The sequence below is a fragment of the Harpia harpyja genome, chromosome 1 (genome assembly GCF_026419915.1).
Source record: "Harpia harpyja isolate bHarHar1 chromosome 1, bHarHar1 primary haplotype, whole genome shotgun sequence".
NCBI classification, from domain to species: domain Eukaryota; kingdom Metazoa; phylum Chordata; class Aves; order Accipitriformes; family Accipitridae; genus Harpia; species Harpia harpyja.
The window spans coordinates 37682540-37706985 of record NC_068940.1 but is presented as its reverse complement, the minus strand read 5'-3'; the positions used below and the strand labels follow the sequence as shown (position 1 = coordinate 37706985).

At 40.6% G+C, this 24446-nt stretch overlaps 1 protein-coding gene across 1 annotated transcript in view; it reads right to left on the bottom strand.

Annotated features, from left to right (window-relative positions):
* Positions 1-2029: 2029 nt before the first annotated feature.
* ATP9A (ATPase phospholipid transporting 9A (putative)) overlaps positions 2030-24446 on the bottom strand; it is a 65535-nt gene continuing 43118 nt past the window's right edge. Inside the window, exons 16-28 of the mRNA XM_052787322.1 lie at positions 19820-19912; positions 18894-18977; positions 17842-18012; positions 15777-15875; positions 15399-15488; positions 15130-15274; positions 14565-14629; positions 13626-13781; positions 12239-12303; positions 11306-11414; positions 9943-10000; positions 7879-8082; positions 2030-6734 (exon numbers count right to left, since the gene is read on the bottom strand). Of these exons, the coding sequence (XP_052643282.1) occupies positions 6598-6734; positions 7879-8082; positions 9943-10000; positions 11306-11414; positions 12239-12303; positions 13626-13781; positions 14565-14629; positions 15130-15274; positions 15399-15488; positions 15777-15875; positions 17842-18012; positions 18894-18977; positions 19820-19912 (1476 nt within the window). The 3' untranslated portion in view covers positions 2030-6597. The remainder of the gene's footprint in view (positions 6735-7878; positions 8083-9942; positions 10001-11305; positions 11415-12238; positions 12304-13625; positions 13782-14564; positions 14630-15129; positions 15275-15398; positions 15489-15776; positions 15876-17841; positions 18013-18893; positions 18978-19819; positions 19913-24446) is intronic.

The window sequence follows — 24446 nt, the reverse complement described above, 5'->3', positions numbered from 1 at the left end:
ATCGTTCACACTCCATGCTCTGCCGTGGATGTTGGGCACAGCCTGGAGACCACAGGTTCTCCCTGCCCGTCTCCTACCTGCGAAACGGGAACAGGAACAGTTACCTTCCTCTAGTGAAGATTTATCGTGACAACAATATTTAATGCCACGGTAACGCAACAGAGAAGAGGCAGAGTAGGTGCACAGCTGCCGTGACTTGAGCCATCGGAAGGCGAAGACAGAGGGCGTTATCTGCGAGGTTTGCTTCTCTCCAAATGGTTTAAGATAAAGGGAAGCTTCTGTCTGTCTTCATGCAACGTGTAAGGCTCAGGGCCATAGTAAGATACCCAATTACCAGCCAGCACCTATTCTTTTTTTCTTTTTTTTTTTTTCAGAAGAAAAAATTAAAAAAAAAAAGACACTAGTGTATAATACAACCACAATTCGAAAAATAAGGCCACTGGCATTCTTTGGTAAAGCCTAGGCTGAAAACCTATCCCAGGATGCGTGATCTTCCAAAAATCTGCCAACCCCTGCAGTGTTCAAACTTCTTGTATGACCACAGCCACATGAAGAATGAAATTAAACCCCACGGAAATCTTTGACATTTCTACTATTATGCAATGTTTGGGTGAAAAAAAAAATTGCAGAAATTCTCCTTCCCTTTCCAGAGTGAGTTTAGAAAAACTATTTCTAGCTTTTTTTAATTACACATTTCACCATTAAAAAGAAACCATCCATAAATTAAAAGAACCACTAACTAGGGCTTATGTAACCCATTTAGAGTGGGAAATTGGTAACACTTGGGAGTGAAGTCTGTTACTGTAGTTTCTGGAGTCTACAGCATTCATTTGATGTGCGCAAACATCACAAAAACTGTTTATTTAATATTTGCATTAACTATTTTATACAAAAAAGTTAATAATGAAAAAGGTTAAGATGCTGGCATCTGCATCCTATAGAATCTAAATGAAAAACTTTAATATATGTTTAATGATCTGAGGGATAGTTTATCACTGCTTTAGTTAAATAGTCTCCAAGTAATAGATTTACTTTATCCAATACTATTTTATTTTTTTTAAATTATTTTGAGAGTGTTTATGGCTCTGTTACATTTTTGGTAGGAAACTGTCATACTGTGTTCTTAATCAATGTTATTGAAGTTTCCCCTGCAGAGAATATTCAGTGTTAAACTCCTGCCTCTCCCTCCCATTTCTGACCCAGATGCAGGGCAGCCAGCCCTAGCCCTGCGACTGCTGTTGTGCCGAGCCAGTTACTTAATCTAACGTTCAAGTGATGAGAACATTCCAAAAATAGCTGTTCCTAATGCTATTGCATCATTGCTTTTCCAAGAGCAGCATATATGTTTCAAACGAAAGACTTTCTCCTATTCACAGCAGTGGGTACCAGCAGGAACGACCACCTTCTCCTTAACTGGGGTTGCACCAAAAATTGCGAGGATGATTTGACCAGAATCTTCCTGAAAGAGCTGAGTCTCTTGAAAACCGAATTTACAGATTACAGGGCTTGTTTAAAATCCTCGGGACAGTTAGGTACTCTGGGACTAACTGGTTGTAGAGAAGGCAGCAGCGAAGCAGCAGCCTGGGGCTGAAGTTCCACCTGGCGGTCACAGCAGCCAGGGAGCGGTGGCAGGAGGGCAGCAGGGCCGGCAGCCTGCCCGTGCCCAGCAGCACCTTCTGGCCTCCATGGAGCTAATCTACACCATTAAATTGCAATGACGACTTGCAGAAAGCTATCTTGCAAACAGTCACTAATAAAGTGAAGGGCAGCAAAAGCTTACACCGATACTGTAAGAAAAAAAAACAAACCCACAAACCCAACAATCAACACCCAAATTAATGCAGCAGGTCTACACTGATTAGCAGAAAGTACTGACCATTTCACGGATATGCATTTCACACATAGACAAGTTAAAGGGCCACAATGCAACTTAACCTATATACTTACAATTCTGTCAAAACGCATCTTGGACTGATCACGCCAGGACTAACTCAGGTGCATCATACAGGACGTATATGGATGAAGTAAAGAAGTTGCATAAAATTTATTTTTCCACCTTGTTTTACAACATTCCCTTTTAAGTTCTTACACATCTGCAACATATAACTCCACAGAACAATAAATAATCGGCATTCATATTCTCTTGAATCAAGAGTATTTACATACTGTTTAACTAGATGACAGGTACAAAACATTGGCATCACAGTAAATATCATTTTGACACCAGAATCCATTTCCCCAATTAAAAATTAATGTAACATTTTTTAACAATTTTAACAATTAAAAATGTTCTCAAAGGCATATTAGTACACAAGTTGTAGTAGGCAGCAGTAATGGACCATATTGGCAAAGCTGTAGAACCCAGGATTTCATGCAAATCAAAGAGTTTATTATTTATGAAGTAACTAATAATAAAAAAATACAACAGCCCATCCAGCTCACGCTGAAGATTTTAGTGGGAGCTGGACTGGCCACAGCAACTGCAGAGATGAGTCAAACCCCAGCTGAACAGTTGTGTGCAAAGAACGTCTGACGGTGAGCTACATGCAATAATAGTTCACATACCTGGTTTAGAGCACTGCTTGTGCAAACCAAGGATTTATGATGCATCAGATGGTGCAGCAGCTTTCTTCGAAAGATAAAGCCAAAAGACAAGATTTAGGGATTCACCCATCTAACTCTCTGGGGCTCCCTGGCAAACTCAGCTCAACTATAGCAAAATTTTCCTCAGCAGTTGCAGAGGACGAGAGAAGTTGTCATGGCGTTTAATTGTGATAGTTCAGTAGAGCACAGAAGAACAACGTCTTTGGTGCTGCTCAGTTTGGTCCAGCCACAGCTGTACCTCTCAGCACATAGTTCTCAACCCCAAGGGGACACCAGGGACGTCACTCATCACCCCTCAGCCCTGTTCTGATAAGACCCTGCACAGATTTAAGCTGCTGCTGTTGAATAAAGAATACTGCATTTCAATTGCACTATGAGCTGAGCAAAACAAATGTTTGCAAAGATAAACAGGACAAGCTCTATGGAGAAAACAAATATAGAGTTAAAGAAAAAAAAAAAAAAAAAAAAGAAGAGGCTTGCGACACACCTGGAATTACTGCAGAGATGCAAGAAGAGAACAGTGCATGTCAAAAAACCTCCACATTAACCAACCACCACAGCAGCACAGCACAGAGCGTTGGCTTCCCTAAAGCAGCCACAGGAAGCAAGAGCACACTGTGAGACATACACCGCTACCCTACAGCATCACTTGGAGCACAGTCCCAAAGCACACAAGTTATATGAACTGCTACAGTACATAAACCAGAACAAAAAAAGGAACAGGAAGAACATTAAGTAAGGCTACAAACAAGATACTACATAGAAGAAGAAAACAATGCTTCACTCCCAATAAGCACAAATTATGAGCATACTAGAGGAAAAAGATTAAATTTCCAGCAGAGAATCCATTTATTCAAATGTACAGTAAGTATGAACATATGTATTAAACTTTGCTTTTAAAAACATTTTTTAAATAACTTAAGAGAAATAGATTGCAGACATAAAGTGCTAAACTTGAAAAATACAACAATCATTCCTCTTTCCTGCTGTTTGTTAGATGGAAGTTTTAATTTTCTGATTGCTTTAAAAAAACGCAGTGTATACCCAGACAGAAATTACTTCCTGGATTTACAACCTTGTGCAAAAAAACTAGCTGCAAAGGAACATAATTCGCACCCCAAAACACAGCTATAGATTGCTATCAATTCCACTAAATATGTGTTCATTATTAAAGTTATGATTCAATAAATATAACCGAAATCACAATTCACTCCCTGTCTTGGTGTAAGCCAGTATTTTGCGAATATGGTCCACTCAGTGTAAACTGTGTTGACTTCAGGAAACAGTGAATTCTACCATATATATGTCTCAAATATTTACATACAGTAGCATGGCACTGTTATTCTTGCAGGACATTTAACTACTAATACACACTAGATAGGGACAGGGTTTTACAAAGATGTGTACTGCAATGTATTTGCCAACGGACAAGAGGGACTTGACTTTTCAGTCACAAGAAGCGGCCAAAAGAAATTCTTGACTCTTGTATTTAAATCTACTTAAATCAAATGCTGACTGGGGACTCCAGAACACCTGCACGGCTGACTATCCAGGAGCTGTAGCAAGTCACGATAAAGACAACATTAAGTATCTTTTCGGCAAAGTGGCATAATTCACAAAAGGTTGTTAGCCCAGCTCCCCCCACAAACGGGCTGTTCAGGCCCTGCTTTTCCTCTGCAAGACAAACCACTAAGAGTGTTGGACTTCTAGAGCCTTTCCCGACATGAACGTGTGTGTTAAATAAGTAGAAATGTATATTATTATTATTATTTTTAGGAAAAAAATTGGAAGCGAAGGAAAAAGGCAAATTTTCATAATATTTTGAAAAGGTCAATACCAAGAATTAGCTTTCCTTAGCCAGTAGGTTGTTTCTGAAGGCGGTTGCTACGTATCGGGACTTCAGACAAGAGCCTAATCAGAAGACTGGGCACAAAAGAAAAACCAGTGAGTCAGATTAAAGAGTGTTTGCTGTTCGTATTCCCAAAGGATTTTGAAACATCATTTTCTAAATTAAGAGGGTATCCCCCACATGAAATAACAACAAGGTCATACGGACTTGCACCTTCCTCTCACCCCAAGCCACATGCATTATGAAGCACATTCAATTTCTCTCTGAATCTCTGGAACTTGCTTCCCCTCCTCTTTGATATTTACTCACAGGAACTGAGAGCAAGGAAGGCAGGTCAGGTTGTACAAAACATTCCCCAGAGCAACTACCACACAAGCCACGGCTATCTTATATCTGAAAATTCAAGACGTACCACTGTGGGTCAACACAGACTCCAGGCTCTTTTAAAACAACATTCCCATTTTCCACTGATTTTCACATCAGACCTTTTAATGCAGCATTGTGCTGCTTGCGACAGTGGAACGCCTGTAGCAATGGCAACAGAAGCTGGCAGTCCATTAAAGACGTTCAGCATGGTACAGAGACAACCAGGGAGCTTCTGCCCTTCACACGAGCACGGCTGCCCTGACCTGGAAGGGATGCCTTGAGAGAGGAGAAGGGAGCTCAGGCTCTGGGCTCTGCTGTTCCTGGTCCCTCCACGCAGCCGACCAACACCACCGCCAAGCAGTGCCAGCTCTGACAGTGGTTTTTATGATGTGGCAATGAGACAGCAAGCAACTAATTTAGCACAGACTAAAGAGCCATTACATGAGGATGGCTGCCACTAAAAGCTCATCCATGTTTGATGTATGGACCCAACTGTAAAAGGTTCCCATAACTCTCTGTCCTTCTCCTGAGCAGCCTAAGTACGTGTTGCTCTCCTCACAGTATTATAATGTGGGCCAATGCTTGTTATAAAAAACAGAATTCATTGAGTTTATTTTTTAAAATGAAAAATAAATACATAAATTTGCTCTGCACACAGGCCTAACGCCTTCGTATGAACCCCAGTCCCGTGATTCAAGGTTGGTTTTTAGAGCAAAGCAAGTGCAAGGTTCTCAAAAACTGCCTCTCTGCAGGGAGTATGTCATGAACAACATCCACCTAGGAGTGCCTCAGCTTATTTGCAGCTCATCTTTGCAGCTTCACCCTAACAGGAAACAGATTTTGTGTAGCTGTGAGGAGTAGCAGCTCTGTGACCTCTCCTTTCAGTCTCCAAGGATTCAAGACACGTCTGCCACATTGTCTGCAGAACAGTACGAGTCTCTCCTCACGTTGTCGACACATTTCAAGTCTGATCAACTGCAAATTTCTTTTCCAAAGAGGATTTGTTTTAGTTTAGATAATTTTCTCCTATACAAATAAATACAGAGTAAAGCTATTATGTCACCAGCTCCTTTTAACAGGAAGCACAAAAGCTAAACAAAACTGAATTTCTTCTTTTTGGACTACCATTTCTCTGTATTTATCAATGGCTGGACACCTCCAAAATCACTAGGGTGACCACATTTCAACTGAAGGAAAATCTCAAACACGCTCAGATTCTCAAGCGTGTGTAGATCCGACATGCTGGAGCCCCATTATGGAAACAGCATGCCATAAATCAGGAATCAGCTGTCAGCAGTACAGTGTATCACCTACATTAAGGGATTTCCAAGATGTAAAAAGAATGTAACTACTTGAATCAAAAAGATAAATAATATAAACAACATAACACAATGCCAGGAACAGCACAGATACTTAAAAAAGTAACTTAAATTTCTCAAATGTAAATTCCAAGGTCAGTTAGCAGCTTTCAGATACTTTTAACCATGCACGAGAAACCCTTCATTATCACAGTTACGTGCATTTGACCCTAGTTAAGTTGAACGAAAATGACAAAACCTGGATGAACTAAAAAGTGCCTCCATCCTCAGAAAACTCCCTTTTATCGTTAGGTTTCTGTTCACGGCAGTTGTGAAGTCTTTTTCAATAAAGCAGCATGTAATAGAGATTACCACACGATCCTTATGCAAATATCGGACATTTTCATTACAGTAACAACTACATGATTTTGTCTCTCAGCCATGTGCAATAATTGTCTCTGGTGTGCAAGGAGAGCAGCCCTAGGACGTGAGCTTCGAATAGCTTGGGGGAGAAAACCTTCGTCTCAGGTACTTCAGGACGTAGAGAGGAAGGCAGCTCACCAGAGTGATGACAGTGACTTTCCACAAGAACGACAAAGTTGCAATGAAGTAAACATCTGTATAAAGATGAGCACAAAGAGCACAAAGTCAATGAAGATGGGAAGTACATTCTGGGAAGAGGTGCAGAAAAGCAATTCAATCTACCAACGCTTCGTAAACTGCCTCACCTTCTCCACATTCAAGTTCAAAGCTCATATGATACCTGGTTCCTCACTCTTCTGCCCTTCTCTTCCACAAAAGATACAGCTTTCTGCACAGAGCATTTCAGTAAGGCATGCAACTCCTCGCAGGCAACTGCACATACGTACCCCATCTGAAACAGGGCTATCCAACCCCTGGCAATACTAAGCTTCCTTTAAATGAACTACTTGTCCTCTGACTCTGGGAGCTACCCTCTGCTACTTTGCTGCTAGTCCAGCAAACACCTCTCTCGACTCAGTTGTAATACTTCAGAATCTTTGCAAAAATAGTTGGGAAGCATCGTTCAAAATAGAGCTGGTATACCCATATGCAAGAGATACAGACCTAGCCCACCGGGAAGTTATCCTCTTTGTCTTCAGAGTTAGCAAAGAGCTTTATGGAAGAAGTAGTGACATCTTGTGGTTCCTGAACGAACACTGGAACAAACCCTACGGATCTGATATTTGCAACTAGACAGCTAGTGGGGGAATCTGGAATTCCTCACCCTTTTTCCTTTAGCCAGGGAAAAGGATTAGCTCTGTTTCAGGCAACTAAAAAAAACCCTAACAACCAAACCCACAAGAAAAGGGCCCCAATGTAGCAGATAAAATAAGGTAAGTTTTAGGAGGCAGCTCCTTCACCCAGTTAAAAGATGAAATCTTTCAAACCAACAACAGAGGCTTCGATCTGTAGTCTCAGGTTCAGTTCCCATATGGAAATAAAGACCACTGCTACATATGACCGCTGATACGTGGTGGAGCTCTGAAAGTACGGATGAGATTCACTGGGCAGCACACGGTCTACTGACAACCTTTACCTCCTCTATCATTTTGCTATGAGAAGGAAGCATGAAATATCTTTCAAGAGCCTTCAAATCAAATAGAGCTTATTCTGGTCAGAACCACTGTCGTAATTATTGTTGGCTTCATCAACAGCCTTTAAGCTCAATTCAGCTCTTTACAGTCCTGTTACTGTTCAGGTCATAAACTAACAGATTGGAGAAAAGGCATTTAACCTTACCAATAAACTCATGTAAGAAGACCAGAGAAGCTATGTAGCAGGAGAGACTAAGCAGCTCAGCCACTATCATAAGCCAGTGCCATGTCTGGATCGTCAATGCCACCATCAGTAACTCTGTGAGAATCAAGGACGTGAAGGAAATGGCAACAATGTGGACAAATTCGGATTCAAAGAGGAGGAGTGCTCCATACATGATGATGCTACCTGCAAGGGAATGGAACATTTGGGTATTTTATTCAAACACCAGTCTAAGCTCTAAAACCCACTGCTAGGTCTTGGAAAGGCTGAAACATAGTCATGTCTTGAGACTGTTTTTCATGAAACCTGATGAATGTAATGACAATGAATCAGTTACTATTTAGGAGACAGAACTGATGAGAAGACAGGGAAAAGCTACAGCAGAGGTGCCCAGACTTTTATAACAGTCTATCATATTCACGGACACACGGAGATAGGAAATTAATACATGCTATTTTGGCAACTGGAGATTTCTAACATCACAAAACTCTACCCTCCCAGAAAAGCAGCTGGTCACCACTTAGAAGCTAAAAGATATCAAATACTTCTAAAACCTACTGCACTGCCTCAGTGCCCAAATGGAAGCAAGGTGTTGAAAAGCTTCAGTGGATACACTCTTTGCACTACTTCGGCCAAGATCTCTCCCCTTTATACTTCCCCCTAAAAGGAGTACATAAAGTACTGTTAATGATGCATTGTTTCGTGCTCCTATTCTGGCTAGCCAGGGAATGCTCACAATGCTCTGCACGGCCACCTGCACAAATAACTCATGCTAGCAGCATGAGTAATCCGCACCGACATCCATCACACCAGGCTAGTTTCGGAAGGGAAAACCTGCAAGTGACTAGAGCTCGAGCCACAAAGTTCAAATCCAGCTGTGAACTTTCCAAAATTTAGGACTGCTCAAGTTTTCGGACAGGCTCATCTCTGCTAGCAACTAGCCCAATTGTTTGGCTTGCTGTTTTCTAGTTATTTAGCACATCAGAAGTGAAGTCACTTTAACCAAATATTGTAACCAGATAGTGGTCTTAGCTGAAGAAGAAATCTTTCCCTCAATGCATCACCCTCTGGCTTAAGCTTTCCACCACTTATGAGTTTTCTATAAACGCCTTGGCTTTGCCATCATATTTATACAGCATCAGAAGACCATTATCCCTGTCACAGGGTTCTACCGTGTTAGGTTACAGAAGATAATGCTAACAGAGCTTTTATATTCTCGGATTTGCTCCCTACTGAGGATGGTAGTATCAATTAAATCAGTAAGAATTATCTGCTTATTTTGTCACATTTATTCTGACTCTTGTTGATAAAGGAGTTTTGGAAAATAAGAAATTTTGTCACAGAATCATATTGCAATTTTATTTTTATAGCTCCTTGTTAGTTTGAGATCACTTGATAAAAAAAGACAAAATGAAAGAAAAGACCTTCTTAGACATATATCCCAATTACTACACCCACTTTTGGAAATGGATGCATTGTAATTAAGGCATTTGCTTAACTGTTTCAGCAGCCTAATTAGAGTGTATGGGATATGATCAAGAACCTGAGCTCTACTCTAGTCCTTCATTACAAATGGCTATGAAGTAACTTCTTCACAGACAGGGTTTAGGTAAAATACACAAAGCTACAGATTCTGTATTTTGCATGCTGACTTAATAATCTTTATAATCCATAGGTTTCAAAACCTTTTCAAAAGAAGGGAAGAGTCACAAGCTCTGCTTTACAGATGGAGCAATTGAAGCACTAAAAGGAACTTGCACAAAATGACAAAGAATGGTCCCAATAGGAAGAGGTACGATGCTTTGAACTCCTACATTGCTGCCTGCAACAGGGTTGACCAGTTGTTGCCCATATTTGGTTTTAGAAAATTTCTTCCTTTGGTAATGCTACCAACATTTTCTGACACAAAAAAAAAAATTATTCATTATCCCAAGGACACACTGTTAAATTAACTTCATGCCTTACTTAACCTCCTGCAAAAGAAAAAATTAGATATTCTGTACTCATTAGAACATTTAAAGGCACAAACAGAAGTTGATTTCTTACCTTGATAGATGCTTATTAAGACCCATATTAAAAACGTTTTGTATGATAATGGTCGTCCCTAGGAGGGGAAAGAAAAAAAAAAAAACGAAAAAAGACAAAGCTCCATTTGGGGTTTTCTTTTATGAATATTCACTTACAGATCAACCCAGCAATTAATAAAAGACAATTTGAAGGTGATTTGGAGAGAAAACAAAACAAATCAACCAACCCTGAGGTACTGCCTCGTTATTCTCATTTTTCCTGATGCACGAAGGAGGCCTGGGACTGTGGAAGCTCACTGCTTGCGCAGTACAGTACAACCTTACTGCACACACAATTAATTCAATGCAATGATGTCTCATGAGTTTAGTCATTGTACTGTGAAATATAAGATGTGTGTATACACATATATATGCATATATTAATATTGTATTTCTAGACACACACACACACAAATCACCATCATATTGAAGGCAGATAGGTTTTTAAAAAAAAAGCATCTCCAGCCAACACAGCTATACCAGTACAAAAAACCCCCTATGTTTAGACCAGGCCTAAGGATGGTTGGAGAATTAGTGGTTTATGACATAAGAGACAACATACAAGTGAAACCAGATGGAGACTTATTCAGGCTGTTGGAAAAACAGGCTTTACTTCTGAGAGTATCTGTTTAACAGAAATCCTTAAGGGAAAGGATCTGTTGAAGACTCAGTCCACCCTTTCCTTCAATTAAGAAAGATGTTCCCAGTCTGCATACCCCAGTTATTCAAAAAATTTTCCAGGAAGGGAAAAAAAAGAAAAAAAAAAGAAAAAAAAAAAGGAACCTAAGACAAGATTTACCTTCCTGATATTTCTATGGTAAATATCAAATAAAGTTTTCTTTCTCTAAGGAGAATGACCCAACTTTCATGCTAAGCTACAAAAACGGCACAGCAACCAAAACTTTAGGTCCCTTTAGATCACCCTCAAGGCAAATTTCTATTCAAAAAACTATGTGATAACCTCCTCCCTCCATCAAATGAGCATATCCCTTCCCCCCATGCCCTTTTCTGGCTTCAGGATAGTGCCAAATCCCCAACAATTTCTCCTTCCCCTTTATTTTGGAACAAATTGGTAATATTAAATCCTTAGAATTTCCCACAGAATGGAACTTCTATTTCCCCAGCCGTTTTTAATAAATTGCATTTCATGTAGCATTCAATAACAAACTGCCAGGAAATCTGGTTGTATCTGTTAATTCAAATTTGCCTTTAAAACAATTTTGCTTCAAAATGCATGATAAAGTTCTGTATCTACTGATAGTATGTTTGACTTTACACATTTAGAGTTTCAAATCAAGACAGGGATCTTGCCTTAAACCAAAACAAACAAGAGTCTCCCACACCTTAAGAAGATCTTTGTAGAGCTCTGGGTACAACATTGCAACTTCAGATTTAACATCCTTGTCCAGGACTAGAGAAAACACTGGAAACATTGTGTAAATTGTGGAGTACCTGGGAAGAAGGTAGAAGACCAGCAAATTACCTAAGGTGTAGATGAGCAAACAGAAATGCTAGTCTTCAGAAAGGAAATACAGTATTCTTGAAGCGCCAAATGATGTACATATTATAAAAACTTGCAAATGGAACACACCAGAGTTTTGCATGTAGGAAAAACCTGCAGGATTTGCTTCTTGAATGGCTTTTGATTAGAAACACTCATACACAGATGATTGGTTCAAGTATTGCAGCTGGTGTTATTGGGTTATTAGTGGAGCCAAGGACAGACCTGTCACCACCCCAAAGTTTGCTCTACAGTTCAGGCTTGATCCTGTTTGTATCAGAAGGCAATGGAGATGAATTTGCTGTTTGTTTTTTAATTATGCTCTAGAAAGTCTGTGAAGTCATGGGATTACAAATGTAATCCCAGTATACTTTAGACAGGAACTGACTCCTGTTGAACAGGTTGGGTTGTACCCCCTTTCTGAAACTGTCAGGAGCTGGGCACTGGCTCGCTCTGCTGCGCAGGCACCAGAGCATAACGACTGTCCCTCTGTTTTTTACTAGGATTGAAAGAACAGTTCCCAGAGGATGGCTTGCTTCTCATGTTTTGAATGTGACAAACTGTCCTTTTGGAAAGGTTTCTAGAAGCATTTGCACTGCCTCAGTGGCTTTGCTCAGTGCAGAGGAGCAGAAAGGGGACAAGGATCACATCCATCTTCTGAAGCCATGTTGTGAAACGTGCAGAGTAGAGATGTACATGCCTTGCATGTTAATTAGCCCAAATCTATTCATTATGCACAGGTTTTCCACACTATTAGTAAAAAGTGAGTTCTTACCCAATGATGAGAAAGCCTTGGTACAGAGGAACTGAAGCAAAGTAAAATACTGACGAGAAAACAGCCTAGAAAAGAAAAGAAAAAAGCTTTTCAGGCGTTAAGATACTGCAGTAAAAGTAACAGCTTAAAAATATGTTCAAACTGGAATGTACTTGCAGTGGGTTCTCCAAATTCCTGAAATGAAAACAGAAGAATGTAATATCAACCCTTTTTATTCCTATTCAAACCTTGGATGAAAGCTATGTTTAACAGCAAACACTGGAGAGCTGGACTTGGAAAACTTTTTGTAATATAATTCCACAGAAAAGAACATAAAGAGTTTCCTCCAAAGCCCCCTGGTTTGATCAAAGCCATCCAGATGTTGTGAAGGACAGGTGCGTACTTATTTATGCCTGGATGATGCCTTCACAACGTAAAGAGTTAACACTCACTAATACAAACACCACAGAGTTCAAGATTAATTTTTACTTTTTTTTGTCAGAAGTTACGGGTTTGTTTTCTGTTCCTGTTTTTAGCTGCAGAGTAAGATAGACTGTCCTGAGTTTGAACCTTTTTTCTCTATGCATCCCTCTCCAACGTGTTTATTCTAAAAAGGGGAGAGGGCAGTACTCTATCAGTACACTATGGCATGGAAATGCAACTCCCAAAGAGCAACCTCTGTCCTTAACTGTAACTTTCACTCAAGTCACCACAGCTAAGAACAGAATTTGCCTCTCTTTCAACTCTCCCTGCCAACTGGCAATTGCATTTTTGTTACACTGAGGCTCTGCACATGAGCAACGTAAATTTTGTGAATACCAAATCTGTTTCTAAGGGTCCCTTTGAAATGGAGAGGAACAGACTGCCTCCACATTGTTGCAATGAGCTGCTGAGTACTTGGGAAGGTTAATACGTGCTTCAGCAGCCTTTGCAACATGGCTCCTGCAAACACTCCACAGCACGCCAGACCCAGCTTTTTGTAACCTCACTGAGGTCTGAGCCAGGGCCTCCTCAGTTGCTTAAGTAAGGCCTTCAAATAGTGAGACCGAAGTTAAAACACACCTGAAAATAAGTGCACTTAGTCAGCAGAGGCCTTTAGAATATTGCCCTGCTTCAGATTTTCAGTATTTCCTAGCATTACTAAATGACAGCGACGACATGCTGCATGAAAGCAGCATTTTCTAAGGTAGAATATTGTTCATCCAATTTTGGAGAAGTCGCTGATGTTTGTCCAATACCAGAAACTTTCTTATGTGTTTTCATATCAAAGTAACAACCTCAAGTTCCAACCCATGAAAATTTTCAGGAGAAGAAATAATTGCATCCAAAACGAAACACAGAACCTTTACTTTTTGATTTGGCTTTTTCACCTCTCCGTTGGAAAAAACCCTCATGACAGTCCTTTTACCTGCATTGTACTGATGCACAGGCTCCTGTGGATTACAAACTGACTGAGAGCTGCAGACCGTTTGTAACTGTTCCTTCCATGCACCATTAGTAAACGACCCAGATGTTTAAACTGAGTGATAGAGAAATCAGCTGCAAGTGATGCCTGTTTTCCTTCCTGTGTAGAACAGCAAGTAAAAGCATAGTGAGATCATTTCATTATTGGAAACAAAGAAATATCGTATCATTATTATTATTATTTAGTTATCACTGACAGAATTTCCAAGAAAATTTGCAATACATTAGGTGGGGGAGAGCATTACCTCAGCACTTCTGCCTTCCACCGTGGCTTTTAAGCAAAGAACAAAAATATGAGGAGAATTCCCATTTGAACCCTGGCCTCCAATTCTAAGCAAGCCTCTGGTTAATGATTCACAACACGCATGTTAACGTGACACTCATATCAAGTCAGTTTTGAACACGAATTTTCAGTCTCAAAAGTTCACTCAATTTTAATGTTTTGGCTCACTGCAAGCAGTCTTTCCACTGCCGCCAAATCCAGTCTTGTTGCTCCAAGCAGCTCCACGTACAGGAACCAGAGCTCTAACCCAGAGTTTGCTTTCTAAACTAATATCAATAGTTTTTAATTGTACATGTAGGGTATATGTTATCAGTAATTGTAACTCCAGCATTTGGAGCATCTACGTGTGATTAAAAACCCCAAAGCTAACCACAATAGTCCAAATTCAGGGAATCTGCCAAGAACCAAATAATGAACTTGAACTCTGTTAAAGAGTAGTCTCTGTTACAGCCAAATTATTTTTCATGATAAGGCTATTGGTCTGATGATTATTCTTGTGGAAGCTTCTTGCACAAATTTCTGAGGATTCATTTAAGAGTTACTTGCAAACTAGGTCCTGAATTGCCATAGGAAGTCTTATTAAACACGATGTAATCTCACCTTTCCTTCAACTCCAACACCACAGTCAGCCTCCTGAATCATGCTAACATCATTCCCTCCATCACCTGCAGGTCAGAGCACAGACAAACGACATTGGTAGTTAAGCAACAGGGACAACTTGCAACCCCACCAAAGGCATCTGCACCAGACTGTAATATTAGAAGAAACATTTCACTCTATCAACAAAAGCAGGATTTTAAATAGAAATAATGAATTTAAATTCTTAAGAAGTTTTGTTTTTAGTAGACCCACAGGTCACTGATCACTTTATCTGACTTTTAGGTGTACCATTATACCGACAATGCTGAAATAAAGCTCATGGATTAACAATGGCACTTTACCTGATCAAGTTCAAGCTCTGTTTTGCAAAGATACTACCCAAAATATTTATGAGTAGTTTGTCATCGAAGTTTCCATATGCAATATTTCATCTTCTCAACCATCCCCACAAAAACACTGTTACCTAACTCAGCATTTCCAGGGGTTATGAGATGACACGGGACTGTTCACTCAAGAAATAGTAAAGACACCATCCTACATGGTCACTCCCTAACTAGTCCCTTACCTACTGCACAGGTGAGTTTGCCGGTCCTTTCCTGGAGCAATCGCACGATCTGGGCCTTCTGTGTCGGAGCGCATCTGCAGCACACGACAGCAGGGCACTGACAAGCCAGCTCCATGAACTCATACTCATAGTATTTCAGACACACCTAATTTACAGAGATCAGAAGCGTCACCGACGTTTGTGCTATGAAAGTTTCTTTTAAAAAAATCCAAATTCAGCCACAGTGTTTTGGGGCTGTTCCTGAACAGCCTGAGGCATTTGGAGCCTACCTCCAGCGAGTCGCCAGAAATAACAAGAGCACAGTCGTGTTTCCGGCGGAAGGCGTTCAGCTCTAGATGGGCTTCTCCACGGTTAGTCACCTGCGGAAAAAGATGGCAACTGAGGAAGGGCTTGCTTCGTCGGGGTGAAAAAACAAATAAACAAACAAGTCTCAGAGGGAGCAAAAGTAATACGGACAGGCAGCACACTGAGTTATTCAGAGCACACAGTCAGATAAACAAAAACTCAGGGGATAGAAAGCTGGGTCAAAACAATAAAAAAATTCTGGGTCTACTGCTGGAAAACAGTTGTGATCTCAGCATGCCTCCTGTCCGAGAATTTGGGGTCCTGAACAAGTCTTGAGAGAGGGGTATGTAGGTATTACTCACTAGTCTGAATATATGGATGTCCTGTGTCCGTGTCACCAAATGTGCGTTCTTGGCTGTACATGTGGCTGTCTCTAACTTATCCCCTGTCAGCATCCACACCTAAAATCCAAATACTTAATGTATTAAATACAAAACTTAACAACCATGTCTGCAGGACATCTAAAGTACCACCTGCCAGTTCAGGCATATAAAAGGACTGTTAGAATACATATACAGCTTATTGTTCTAAAAAAGCCCTATTTTAAAAAATAGGAAATACAAGAAAATCCTCACAGATCAAAGAAAGCAAAGCTTTTAAAGAGGCTGAAATGCAAAAGAAGTTACAAACTATGTATAACATTTTTCCCACCTGCAATATTTCAAGATTCTGCTGATAAACCCACAAAATGCAAGCTAAAGAATGTGTATGCGTGTGTTAATGTGTCCCACCCCAGCTATTTCTCGTATGCTGAAATAAGTGGGCTCTGCCGCAGAAAGATCCCTCATGGCCCTGCCTGAAATGTGGATGATGCAACTGGGGTTAGCTCACTGCTGATGTGTGCGTCTGGAACAGACTAAGTTGGTTGTGTGTTTTTTTTTTTTTTTTTAAATATACACTGCTCCTTTTATTTTGTGCTGGTGAGGGGGGGCATTAGAAAGCAATGTCAGCAGCAATACTCAGAAGCAATACCCAGAAGCAATACCCTGTTATAATCTGGCAGGGAATTCCCTCAATAGTGTAAATATATCAGAGTTTGTTTTGTTTTTTCCACTGGTGTTTTTATTCTTTCAAGACACCGCCCAAGAATATTTAATGAAACCTTAAAAAAAACCAAAACCAAAACAAAAAACCTCAAAACCTAACAAAAAAACACACAAAGACTCACTTATTTGTTTAATAATCTGAGACTGGAAAGAGATTTGATCTTAACAAGATGGTCCCTGTAATGCATTACAAGACTGCCTTCACTCTTGATTTACTTCTTGCATGCAATACCCTAATGAATATACCATTGCAAGGAGTGCTCAGAAGTGCCGCGCTCGCTGTGTGATGACACACCCCACACCCTGACACCGACTCCAGCCAAGGTGAAGAGAAAAAAAATGAAACCGCTTTGGAATAACTGGCCAGGACTCCGCCGCAGGGGTAGAAAGCCACAAAGCTGCTAAGGAGCTCTGCCTGATTCCGCTCGTCTCACTTCTCTGCTGAAGTCCCTGCTGTTTACAGGGATGGCTCCAAAGAGAAAGCACTTTTGGAAGCTTGTCCCAAGCCTTGAATTCCACTTCCTACCTCAGTCCCAAACACACAGCCCTGCTTTGGATTCACAGCATGGCTCAAGATTTTTTGCTCACGTTGCTACTTAAAGCAGAGAAACCACAACCAGAACCTTTTACCTACTTTTCTTGCCCAAATCTGAATGTTTAGTCCATTTTTTTTTCCCTTTTGCAAGTCCGGGATCTGACTTACAAGTTTTCAGAGAGAGAAACTAAGCAGGCATCACACTGGTTCCCTCACCGCTGAGCACAGCTCAGACTGTAGGTGTCTGAGTCTTAGATGCTGGAGCCCAGAAAGCTGGGAGAGAAAAAAAAAAAAAAAAAAAAAAAAAGTCCAGTCCCTGATTCTCTTGGCTCAGACCCCCTCTAGTGGCTACTGAAAACCTGTATATTCACAGCTTCAGCCCCAGCACGGGAGCTCGTGCACCAGAGACCAAACACATTCAAACCGGTCTTGTTTCATGCAACTATCTGAAAGAAACAATTGCCCAAAAGTCTCCTGTAGCTACCCTTCTGCTTACGCACTCAGTTTCTCTGCAGGAGCCGGAGCATGTTAGGGGAAGAAAAGCACAAAAGGTGACATGCTTTCATGTGTTTAGTTAACAGTTACTACTTCCAGCGTGTTCTGTTCCTAAAGTGATGTTTAAAATGCATCGGCCAGTCCCACTGTTCCCACTTGCAAAGGGCACTTGGTGAAACGTTTACCTTGACAGGGCCCCCAAACTGTCTTAATTTACTGTCTGTAGGACAGTGCCACATACTCCAGAGGGTCTAAGTGTTCCTGCTAGGAGTAACATTAGGTTAGGCAGACCTTAATGCCAGCATTTCTCAGCGTCTCCAGAGTGGGTCTGACGTCCGTCTGCAGCTGATCCTCCACGCCGGTGAGACACAGCAGCTCCATCTCCATTTCCAGGCTCTCGATGACTGTGGCTACCTTCAGGGAACGGTCATGCACGCTTAGCTTTGCCTGGACGTAGCGTGCCTGAGGACAGAGCAGACACAGACACAGTCACTCACACAGCCAGCCTGCATTTTTGTGGATTAGAGGGTTAACCAGCACAAGGGTTAACCAGTTAACCTCCCTCTGTTCAGGGATGCCACCTGTAATGGCTGGCAAACATGAGTTGCATGTTACAGAATACGGCGGAAAATATTTCAGGAAGTTTTTGTCATTTTGTCCCTGTCCTGTTCCAGCTGGGCAGCACGGTGCACAGCGTGTCCTTGTGCAGGCAAACGCACAGCAGCTGCTGAAGTGACACCTGCAGAAAGCCTGGAAGCATCTCCCTCGCACCACAGGTCTAACCACAGTTTCTGCAACTAGCACATCTATAAATGATGGCAATAGAGAATCCTAAGCATTTCCACTATCTCATCTCTGCATTTAACTAAACCGTTCTCCTTCACATTTTGCCTGCCTAGGGTAAGCAAATTAATGCTGTGTGTAGAGACCCATCTAACAAACTACACGCATGAAGCCTGTGTTTCCATGAAGCCCGGCTGGGTTATATTCTGGTTGTTTGTAGCTTCCCTGGATGTCAGAATGCAACAATGAAAATTAAAAGCCAACACATTTCCCCACACAAACACAACTTGTCTAACAAATGATTAATATTTGCAGAATTTATTACCATAAAAGATTATAAGGCAGGATTCAGGAACTGTTTTGGAGGGTCCTGGCTGGGATCCAGTTTCATACGTTATCACTTCAAAAGCAACTTTGATTAAAAGAACAGCAAGACATTGAAGAATGTCAATTCTAGCAGAAGAAGCAGGGAGATGAGAGGCGGCATTATCACAAGAGGTCTGTGAGAATCACTTCAGTGATTGTTTAAAAACAAATGAAAAAAACAAATAAAAACTTACTTCAAAGTCTTGATACTGCTCTTCCGTCAGAGACTTCTTGGCTACGACAAGAACCCTCAGGCCTTCCCGAGCCATGTTACCACACTGGAAAGAAGTATCACATTGTAAACCATAAACTGCAACTCAAGTAAGATGATTTATGCACACCATTGCAGAGATGGCAATGCAAGATAGCAGGTTAAGAAAATAACCGTCCCATTTGAGCAACCTCAGTGAGTCTATAACATCTGATAAAGTGCATGATAAACCCAAGAGGAAAAAAGGAGATCTGCAATGGTCTGTAATCTATCCCAGTGATCAGAAACAAAAATGTCCTCTCTGCTATACCAGTGTGGCAAAAACAACTCCATTGATTTCATTTTCTCTGTCTCTAAGTAAAAGGACACAAGCCTTTCATTTGTAGACTTCACATCTTTAGCTATCAAACTCTTCAAAATAAGACCAAGGTAGTAGTATTTTTTTGAACACCAGGGTTTGGGGGTGGGGAGAATCAGTAACTGAAGCTACTTCTATGAACTCTGTGTCAACATTACTACTAACTTGACAAACATATCCCAGTAGAAAGCTGCCAAATGTAGTTTTGAAATTAGACCTTTTAGTCTAAAATAAATCCAAACACAGGATCAAGCCCAGGACAAATTTGGTGATCTTGAGTAGCAATCAGTTTTGAGCAAAATCCATTTTATTTACAGGACTTATTCTGCACTAAATATGTCGAACTTGCCACCTGACTTCCTTGTTACTGCATATATATTTGGCTGAAGACTAATCCAATGAATTGCCAAGATCAGTGACCTTCTGGCTTGCAGATGTTTTAGCAGTTATTTCCACTCTGCCACATTGACAAGCTTTGTCACACATTGCCCTAGAAGGAGAAAAGCACTCGCGTGAGAAACCCTCCGTAAGTAGGAGAGACAGCCCCGTACCTCCTCTTCCAGCCAGTCGTTGTACTGCACAATCCCAGCCATCACCACATCAGCCCCCTTCATATAGAAGGTGATCTCTCCTGTTGATTCATCCTGCAGATAAGAAACATTAAGAGTCTAAGTTGGGCCAATATTAGCATATTTGAAGTGGCCTCAGCAAGATAAGTGATGAGTTTTCTGCACAACAGTCACAAAAACGTCTGCACTGGGTCAGGCTGAAGGTCCATCTGGCTCAGCACCTTGTCTTGGGGCCAAAAGGAGATGCCTATTCAATTGCAGCTTGGTTACTCACAGCAGGAATTAATGCTTTAGACAAGGATGATCAGCTTTTTAATCAGCAACATGGCATCTCCATGCAGACACCTCTCAATCCCGACTGCATGTGCCTTCAGAATAACCTCTAGCCCTCACCTTGAAAATTTATTTCATACTTACCTGAAACAATAAAACAGATGCACAAAGCTTAACAGAGTAAAAATCACTCTAATTTACCCCCTCTGTTACATTATATGGCATAAGCATAATTAAAGCTTATGCTTGCCACAGAAAGGTTAGATTTCTGGCTGTCTTATCTGATACAAGTAATTTGTAGGCTGCAAGCAAAGCATATTTACATTACCACAAATTTAAAAATCCCTTCTAACCAGGCAGATACCCAAGGAGGTCACAGCTATTAGTATTACAAGCTAATGGAAACCCTGGCAATTTCCTCAAAGGAGACAAAACAATGAGCAAGGAACAAACTGCTCTGTAAACCAAGATAGCCACCAGGGATAGGAAGAAAATAAACTTAACATGCAAAAACAAAAAGCCCAAGAAGATCTGGAAATAGACAGCTGTGAATGAAGAGGGAAAAGTACTTTAGGAAAAAAAGAAGTGAAAGAAAAGCACAGTGGACACTTTTTCATTCTCACACAATGTAATACACTTCGGTCACTATGTAATACACTTCAGTCTGTCCTGCCATTACAGAAATTAGTGGTGAAGGTTCTCACACATGAAGAGTTTGAGTCAGTAGGTAAAAGCCTAACGTCCTGTGGCACTGGCAAAACAGAGTTTACATCCACGGGGGGGGTGGGGGGGAAAGCAGCACCTGATGTGGATACTAAAAACGCAAATAAGAGAAGTAAGTGTCTTTGCTAGGGAAATTAAGTAGTAGCCAAGGATAACAAAGCTCCTTTACTGAGCATTTTTGCCAAGCTCAGAGATATTCACAAGGAAGATTCTTATAATTAAGCTTAAGCATGGTTTTCAATGTCCAGCCTTCATATACCAATACCCACACATCCCACATGCCCCAAGCAAAATGCTTGTCACTCTACCAAAACAACTAGAATCTGCTTAAATAAAACACAACACTTTTGGCAGTAGCCAAAGGTAAAGGTTTATCTATTAAATTATTTGATTAAAAAGTGTCTAACAGCATCTCTGTAGGAAACTGAATAAAGACTCCACTTCCCGTGCTGCAGAACTGGCTTAAGATAGTTTAGATTTTTTTGTCCAATATAAATACTGTATCAGCTATCTCCTTGCATTAGTCATTTCCTCTCACCGAGTTCAATAGGAGGTTAGTGTGTTCTCATATAATGGTAAGATCACACTATAAATCTACACAGAGATTTGCCAGTTATATTGTTTTGGAGAAGCATCTTTTTCCACCGTGGTCTGACTCTGGCCACAGTTCAAAGGCTTCTTTCAATTCCAGATATGACAATAGCACTATCTTTGCTTTACAACAAAGATCATTCCACGAGTAAGGGGAAAAATATGCAAAGAAAAAGAATGGAAAATATTGTGGTCAAAGAAACAGGCCTTCTTTCAAGAAGGTAAGTCAGTAAACAGTACAGTGAAGAGTCGCTGCTTTGGTAGAATAAGACTTCTTAGAACTGAAATAATCAGCTACAGAAATGACAGTTGATCACAAGTAAACAAGTAGATATTGCGAAAATATCCCAAACGAGGCAACATCTGCTACTTGTTTTCAATATTAACTACTACTTTATTTACTAAAAGTTATGTGTTGAAGGAGATCTTTTTATAGGAGCCAAAGCGGACAGGACCAGCAGGGGAGACAGGCATCTCTGCCAAGGACTTCAGTAACATTACTGGGCTGGATGCATGAATCACTTGCTGAAACTCTATACCCAGATTGTACAGGAAGCCTGGCAAGACGATTGCAATGGCTCCTGCTAGCCAAAAAAACTGCAGTTTATAAGAATGGGCAATATCTGTATAGTTGAGCAGAAAATATTACCATTTGAATTCTACTTACTACCATCCTGAGTGCAGTTTCATTCTGCAGTTTCTCCCTCTCTCCCCTCCGCAGCTGCTCACTGTGTCTGTTGTCTTCTGGATACTTCATGCTACTTTCCCTCCCCTTATTTCTGTTTTTTAACCAAGCAGCACAGTTTTAGAAGATACACTGAAGATGTAAACACCTTGCAAGTCAAGGATCTAAACCAAATGAAGTGCCTACACATGCATAAGTGTACGTTTAATAAAAGAAAATCTTACTTGACAACTACCTATTTATGAACTTTTCTCCTTTTCTTTTTTTAAATGAAAATGAAAACCCTGCTTGAAGATATTATTTTAGAGTATACAGGAACATGGCAAAGTAATACCCAGGCAACCAGCATCTGCTACTCAAACCCTACTTCTACACAGGGTATACAGGGAGCTGACTTTAGTGGCTTACAGCAGCTCAGTGGCTGCAAAATAAAGACACTCAATTAACAGGCACAACAGAGAGAGGCCAATGCTTCTATTAACAGTATTTACAGGCAGGATCTGGGCCTGATGTTTCTCCCACTGACCACAAGTGGGAGTTTTGCTGGTTTTGGCAGCAGTAATATTCTAAAAAACAGAAATAGAAACCTTTCTCTTCCTAACGGGGGAGAATGTAGATAACAGATAATTTAAAAGGAATAAGCTTCAAATCAAAGAGAGAGGAGAAAAAAAAAAAAAAAGACTCTCTTCCAATTAGATGAGAAAATTTCAGGGTATCCACCACTTCTCTGCTGAGCATATAAGTGCAATTTAATGAAGAATACCCTGGCTTCAATGGTTAGCCCACTTGTTATACCTTTGATAAAACAGCATCTCATCAAAAGTCTGCACTTATACTAAGCAACGGGGAGGGAGGTTGTTTAGTCCTCCCTCTTTTCTTGCTAATATTTTTATTCTAGGTCTTGAAAAAGTTGCCTGAAGTCTCCACATCATTTTCACTATAAAAATAATGAATCTGAAGAATTTACACTTGCTGTATTTAAATGGATATGCACTATACTTCTTGCAGCTATCCCATGCAGCATGAGACATTCGTGGGAACACTGAAGACTGTGTACATTCAACAGCATTCAGACAGATCTCTAGATTCACAGATTTAACACACTGATTACTTTGTACAAGCTCAGCCTATCAGCCCACTTCAACTAACATTCCTGCCCTTGGGCATGTTTTAATATTCCAAAGCCTGGAACAACTTGATATAGAAATTTGTCCCCCCTACACTGTACTGTGATGTGTGGTCCAGAACTTAAAAGCAGTTCCTTGAGCAACAGAAGACCTAGCAGCCTTCCAGTACCTAAAGGGAGCCTACAAGAAAGCCAGAGAGCAACTTCTTACAAGGGCATGTAGTAACAGGACAAGGGGTAATGGCTTTAAACTGAAAGAGGGTAGATTTAGATTAGATACAAGGAAGAAATTCTTCACTATGAGGGTGGTGAGGCACTGGAACAGGTTGCCCGGAGAAGTTGTGGATGCCCCATCCCTGGAAGTGTTCAAGGCTGGGTTGGATGAGGCTTTGAGCAACTTAGTCTAGTGGAAGGTGTCCCTGCCCATGGCAGGGGGATCGGAACTAGATGATCCTTAAGGTCCTTTCCAACCCAAACCATTCTATGACTCTATGATACTCAGGTAGGATAACACAAATACAGCCATTTGCATAAGCTTTAATCATTTTCAATCTGCTTTAAACACAGTTTGTCCTTCATGGGTTTGCAAAAATAATTATTTGCACATATTACAGTTCCATCTTTATCACCAAATCTCTTGGTAACAGGAATACTGAAGTTCTCTGTAATATTTGTTGTTGTTGAATACAACCACTGCATCGCTCCATTTTACATCATCCCTTCATGGTGCCGTTTCTGACATGGGCTGTGCTCTTCCAGGGGTCCAGAAAAGTTGAGATTTGTAAAGCTACCAAACATCAGCCAACAAAGCAGACCAAATTAATCTTCTATCGATGAGGCCCACATGTGCAATACTGATCCCAACTGCTTCTAACTAAAAACAAAGGCTACTCCTCCTACTGTTGTAACTTAAAATACATGAGGCAGAAGATAGTTTTACACCCTAAAAAAAAAAAAAGAAAATCCCTACCAATCTTACTTATTTTCCCCACCCTAAATAACAAAGCTGCAGATCCCATGAAATGATACAACAAACCATATCTTGCCCTGGATTGTAGGTTTCATATTCATGTTTTAGATTCCTAGTACCAATTATCTGTCTGTACTCTCAGTAAAAAATAACAAGGATGTTTTAATTATCTCCAGAAGAATTATTCAGACTGTTTCACCTTGTTTGCTTTGCAGACAAATGCAAGTGCCTTACCATAGCT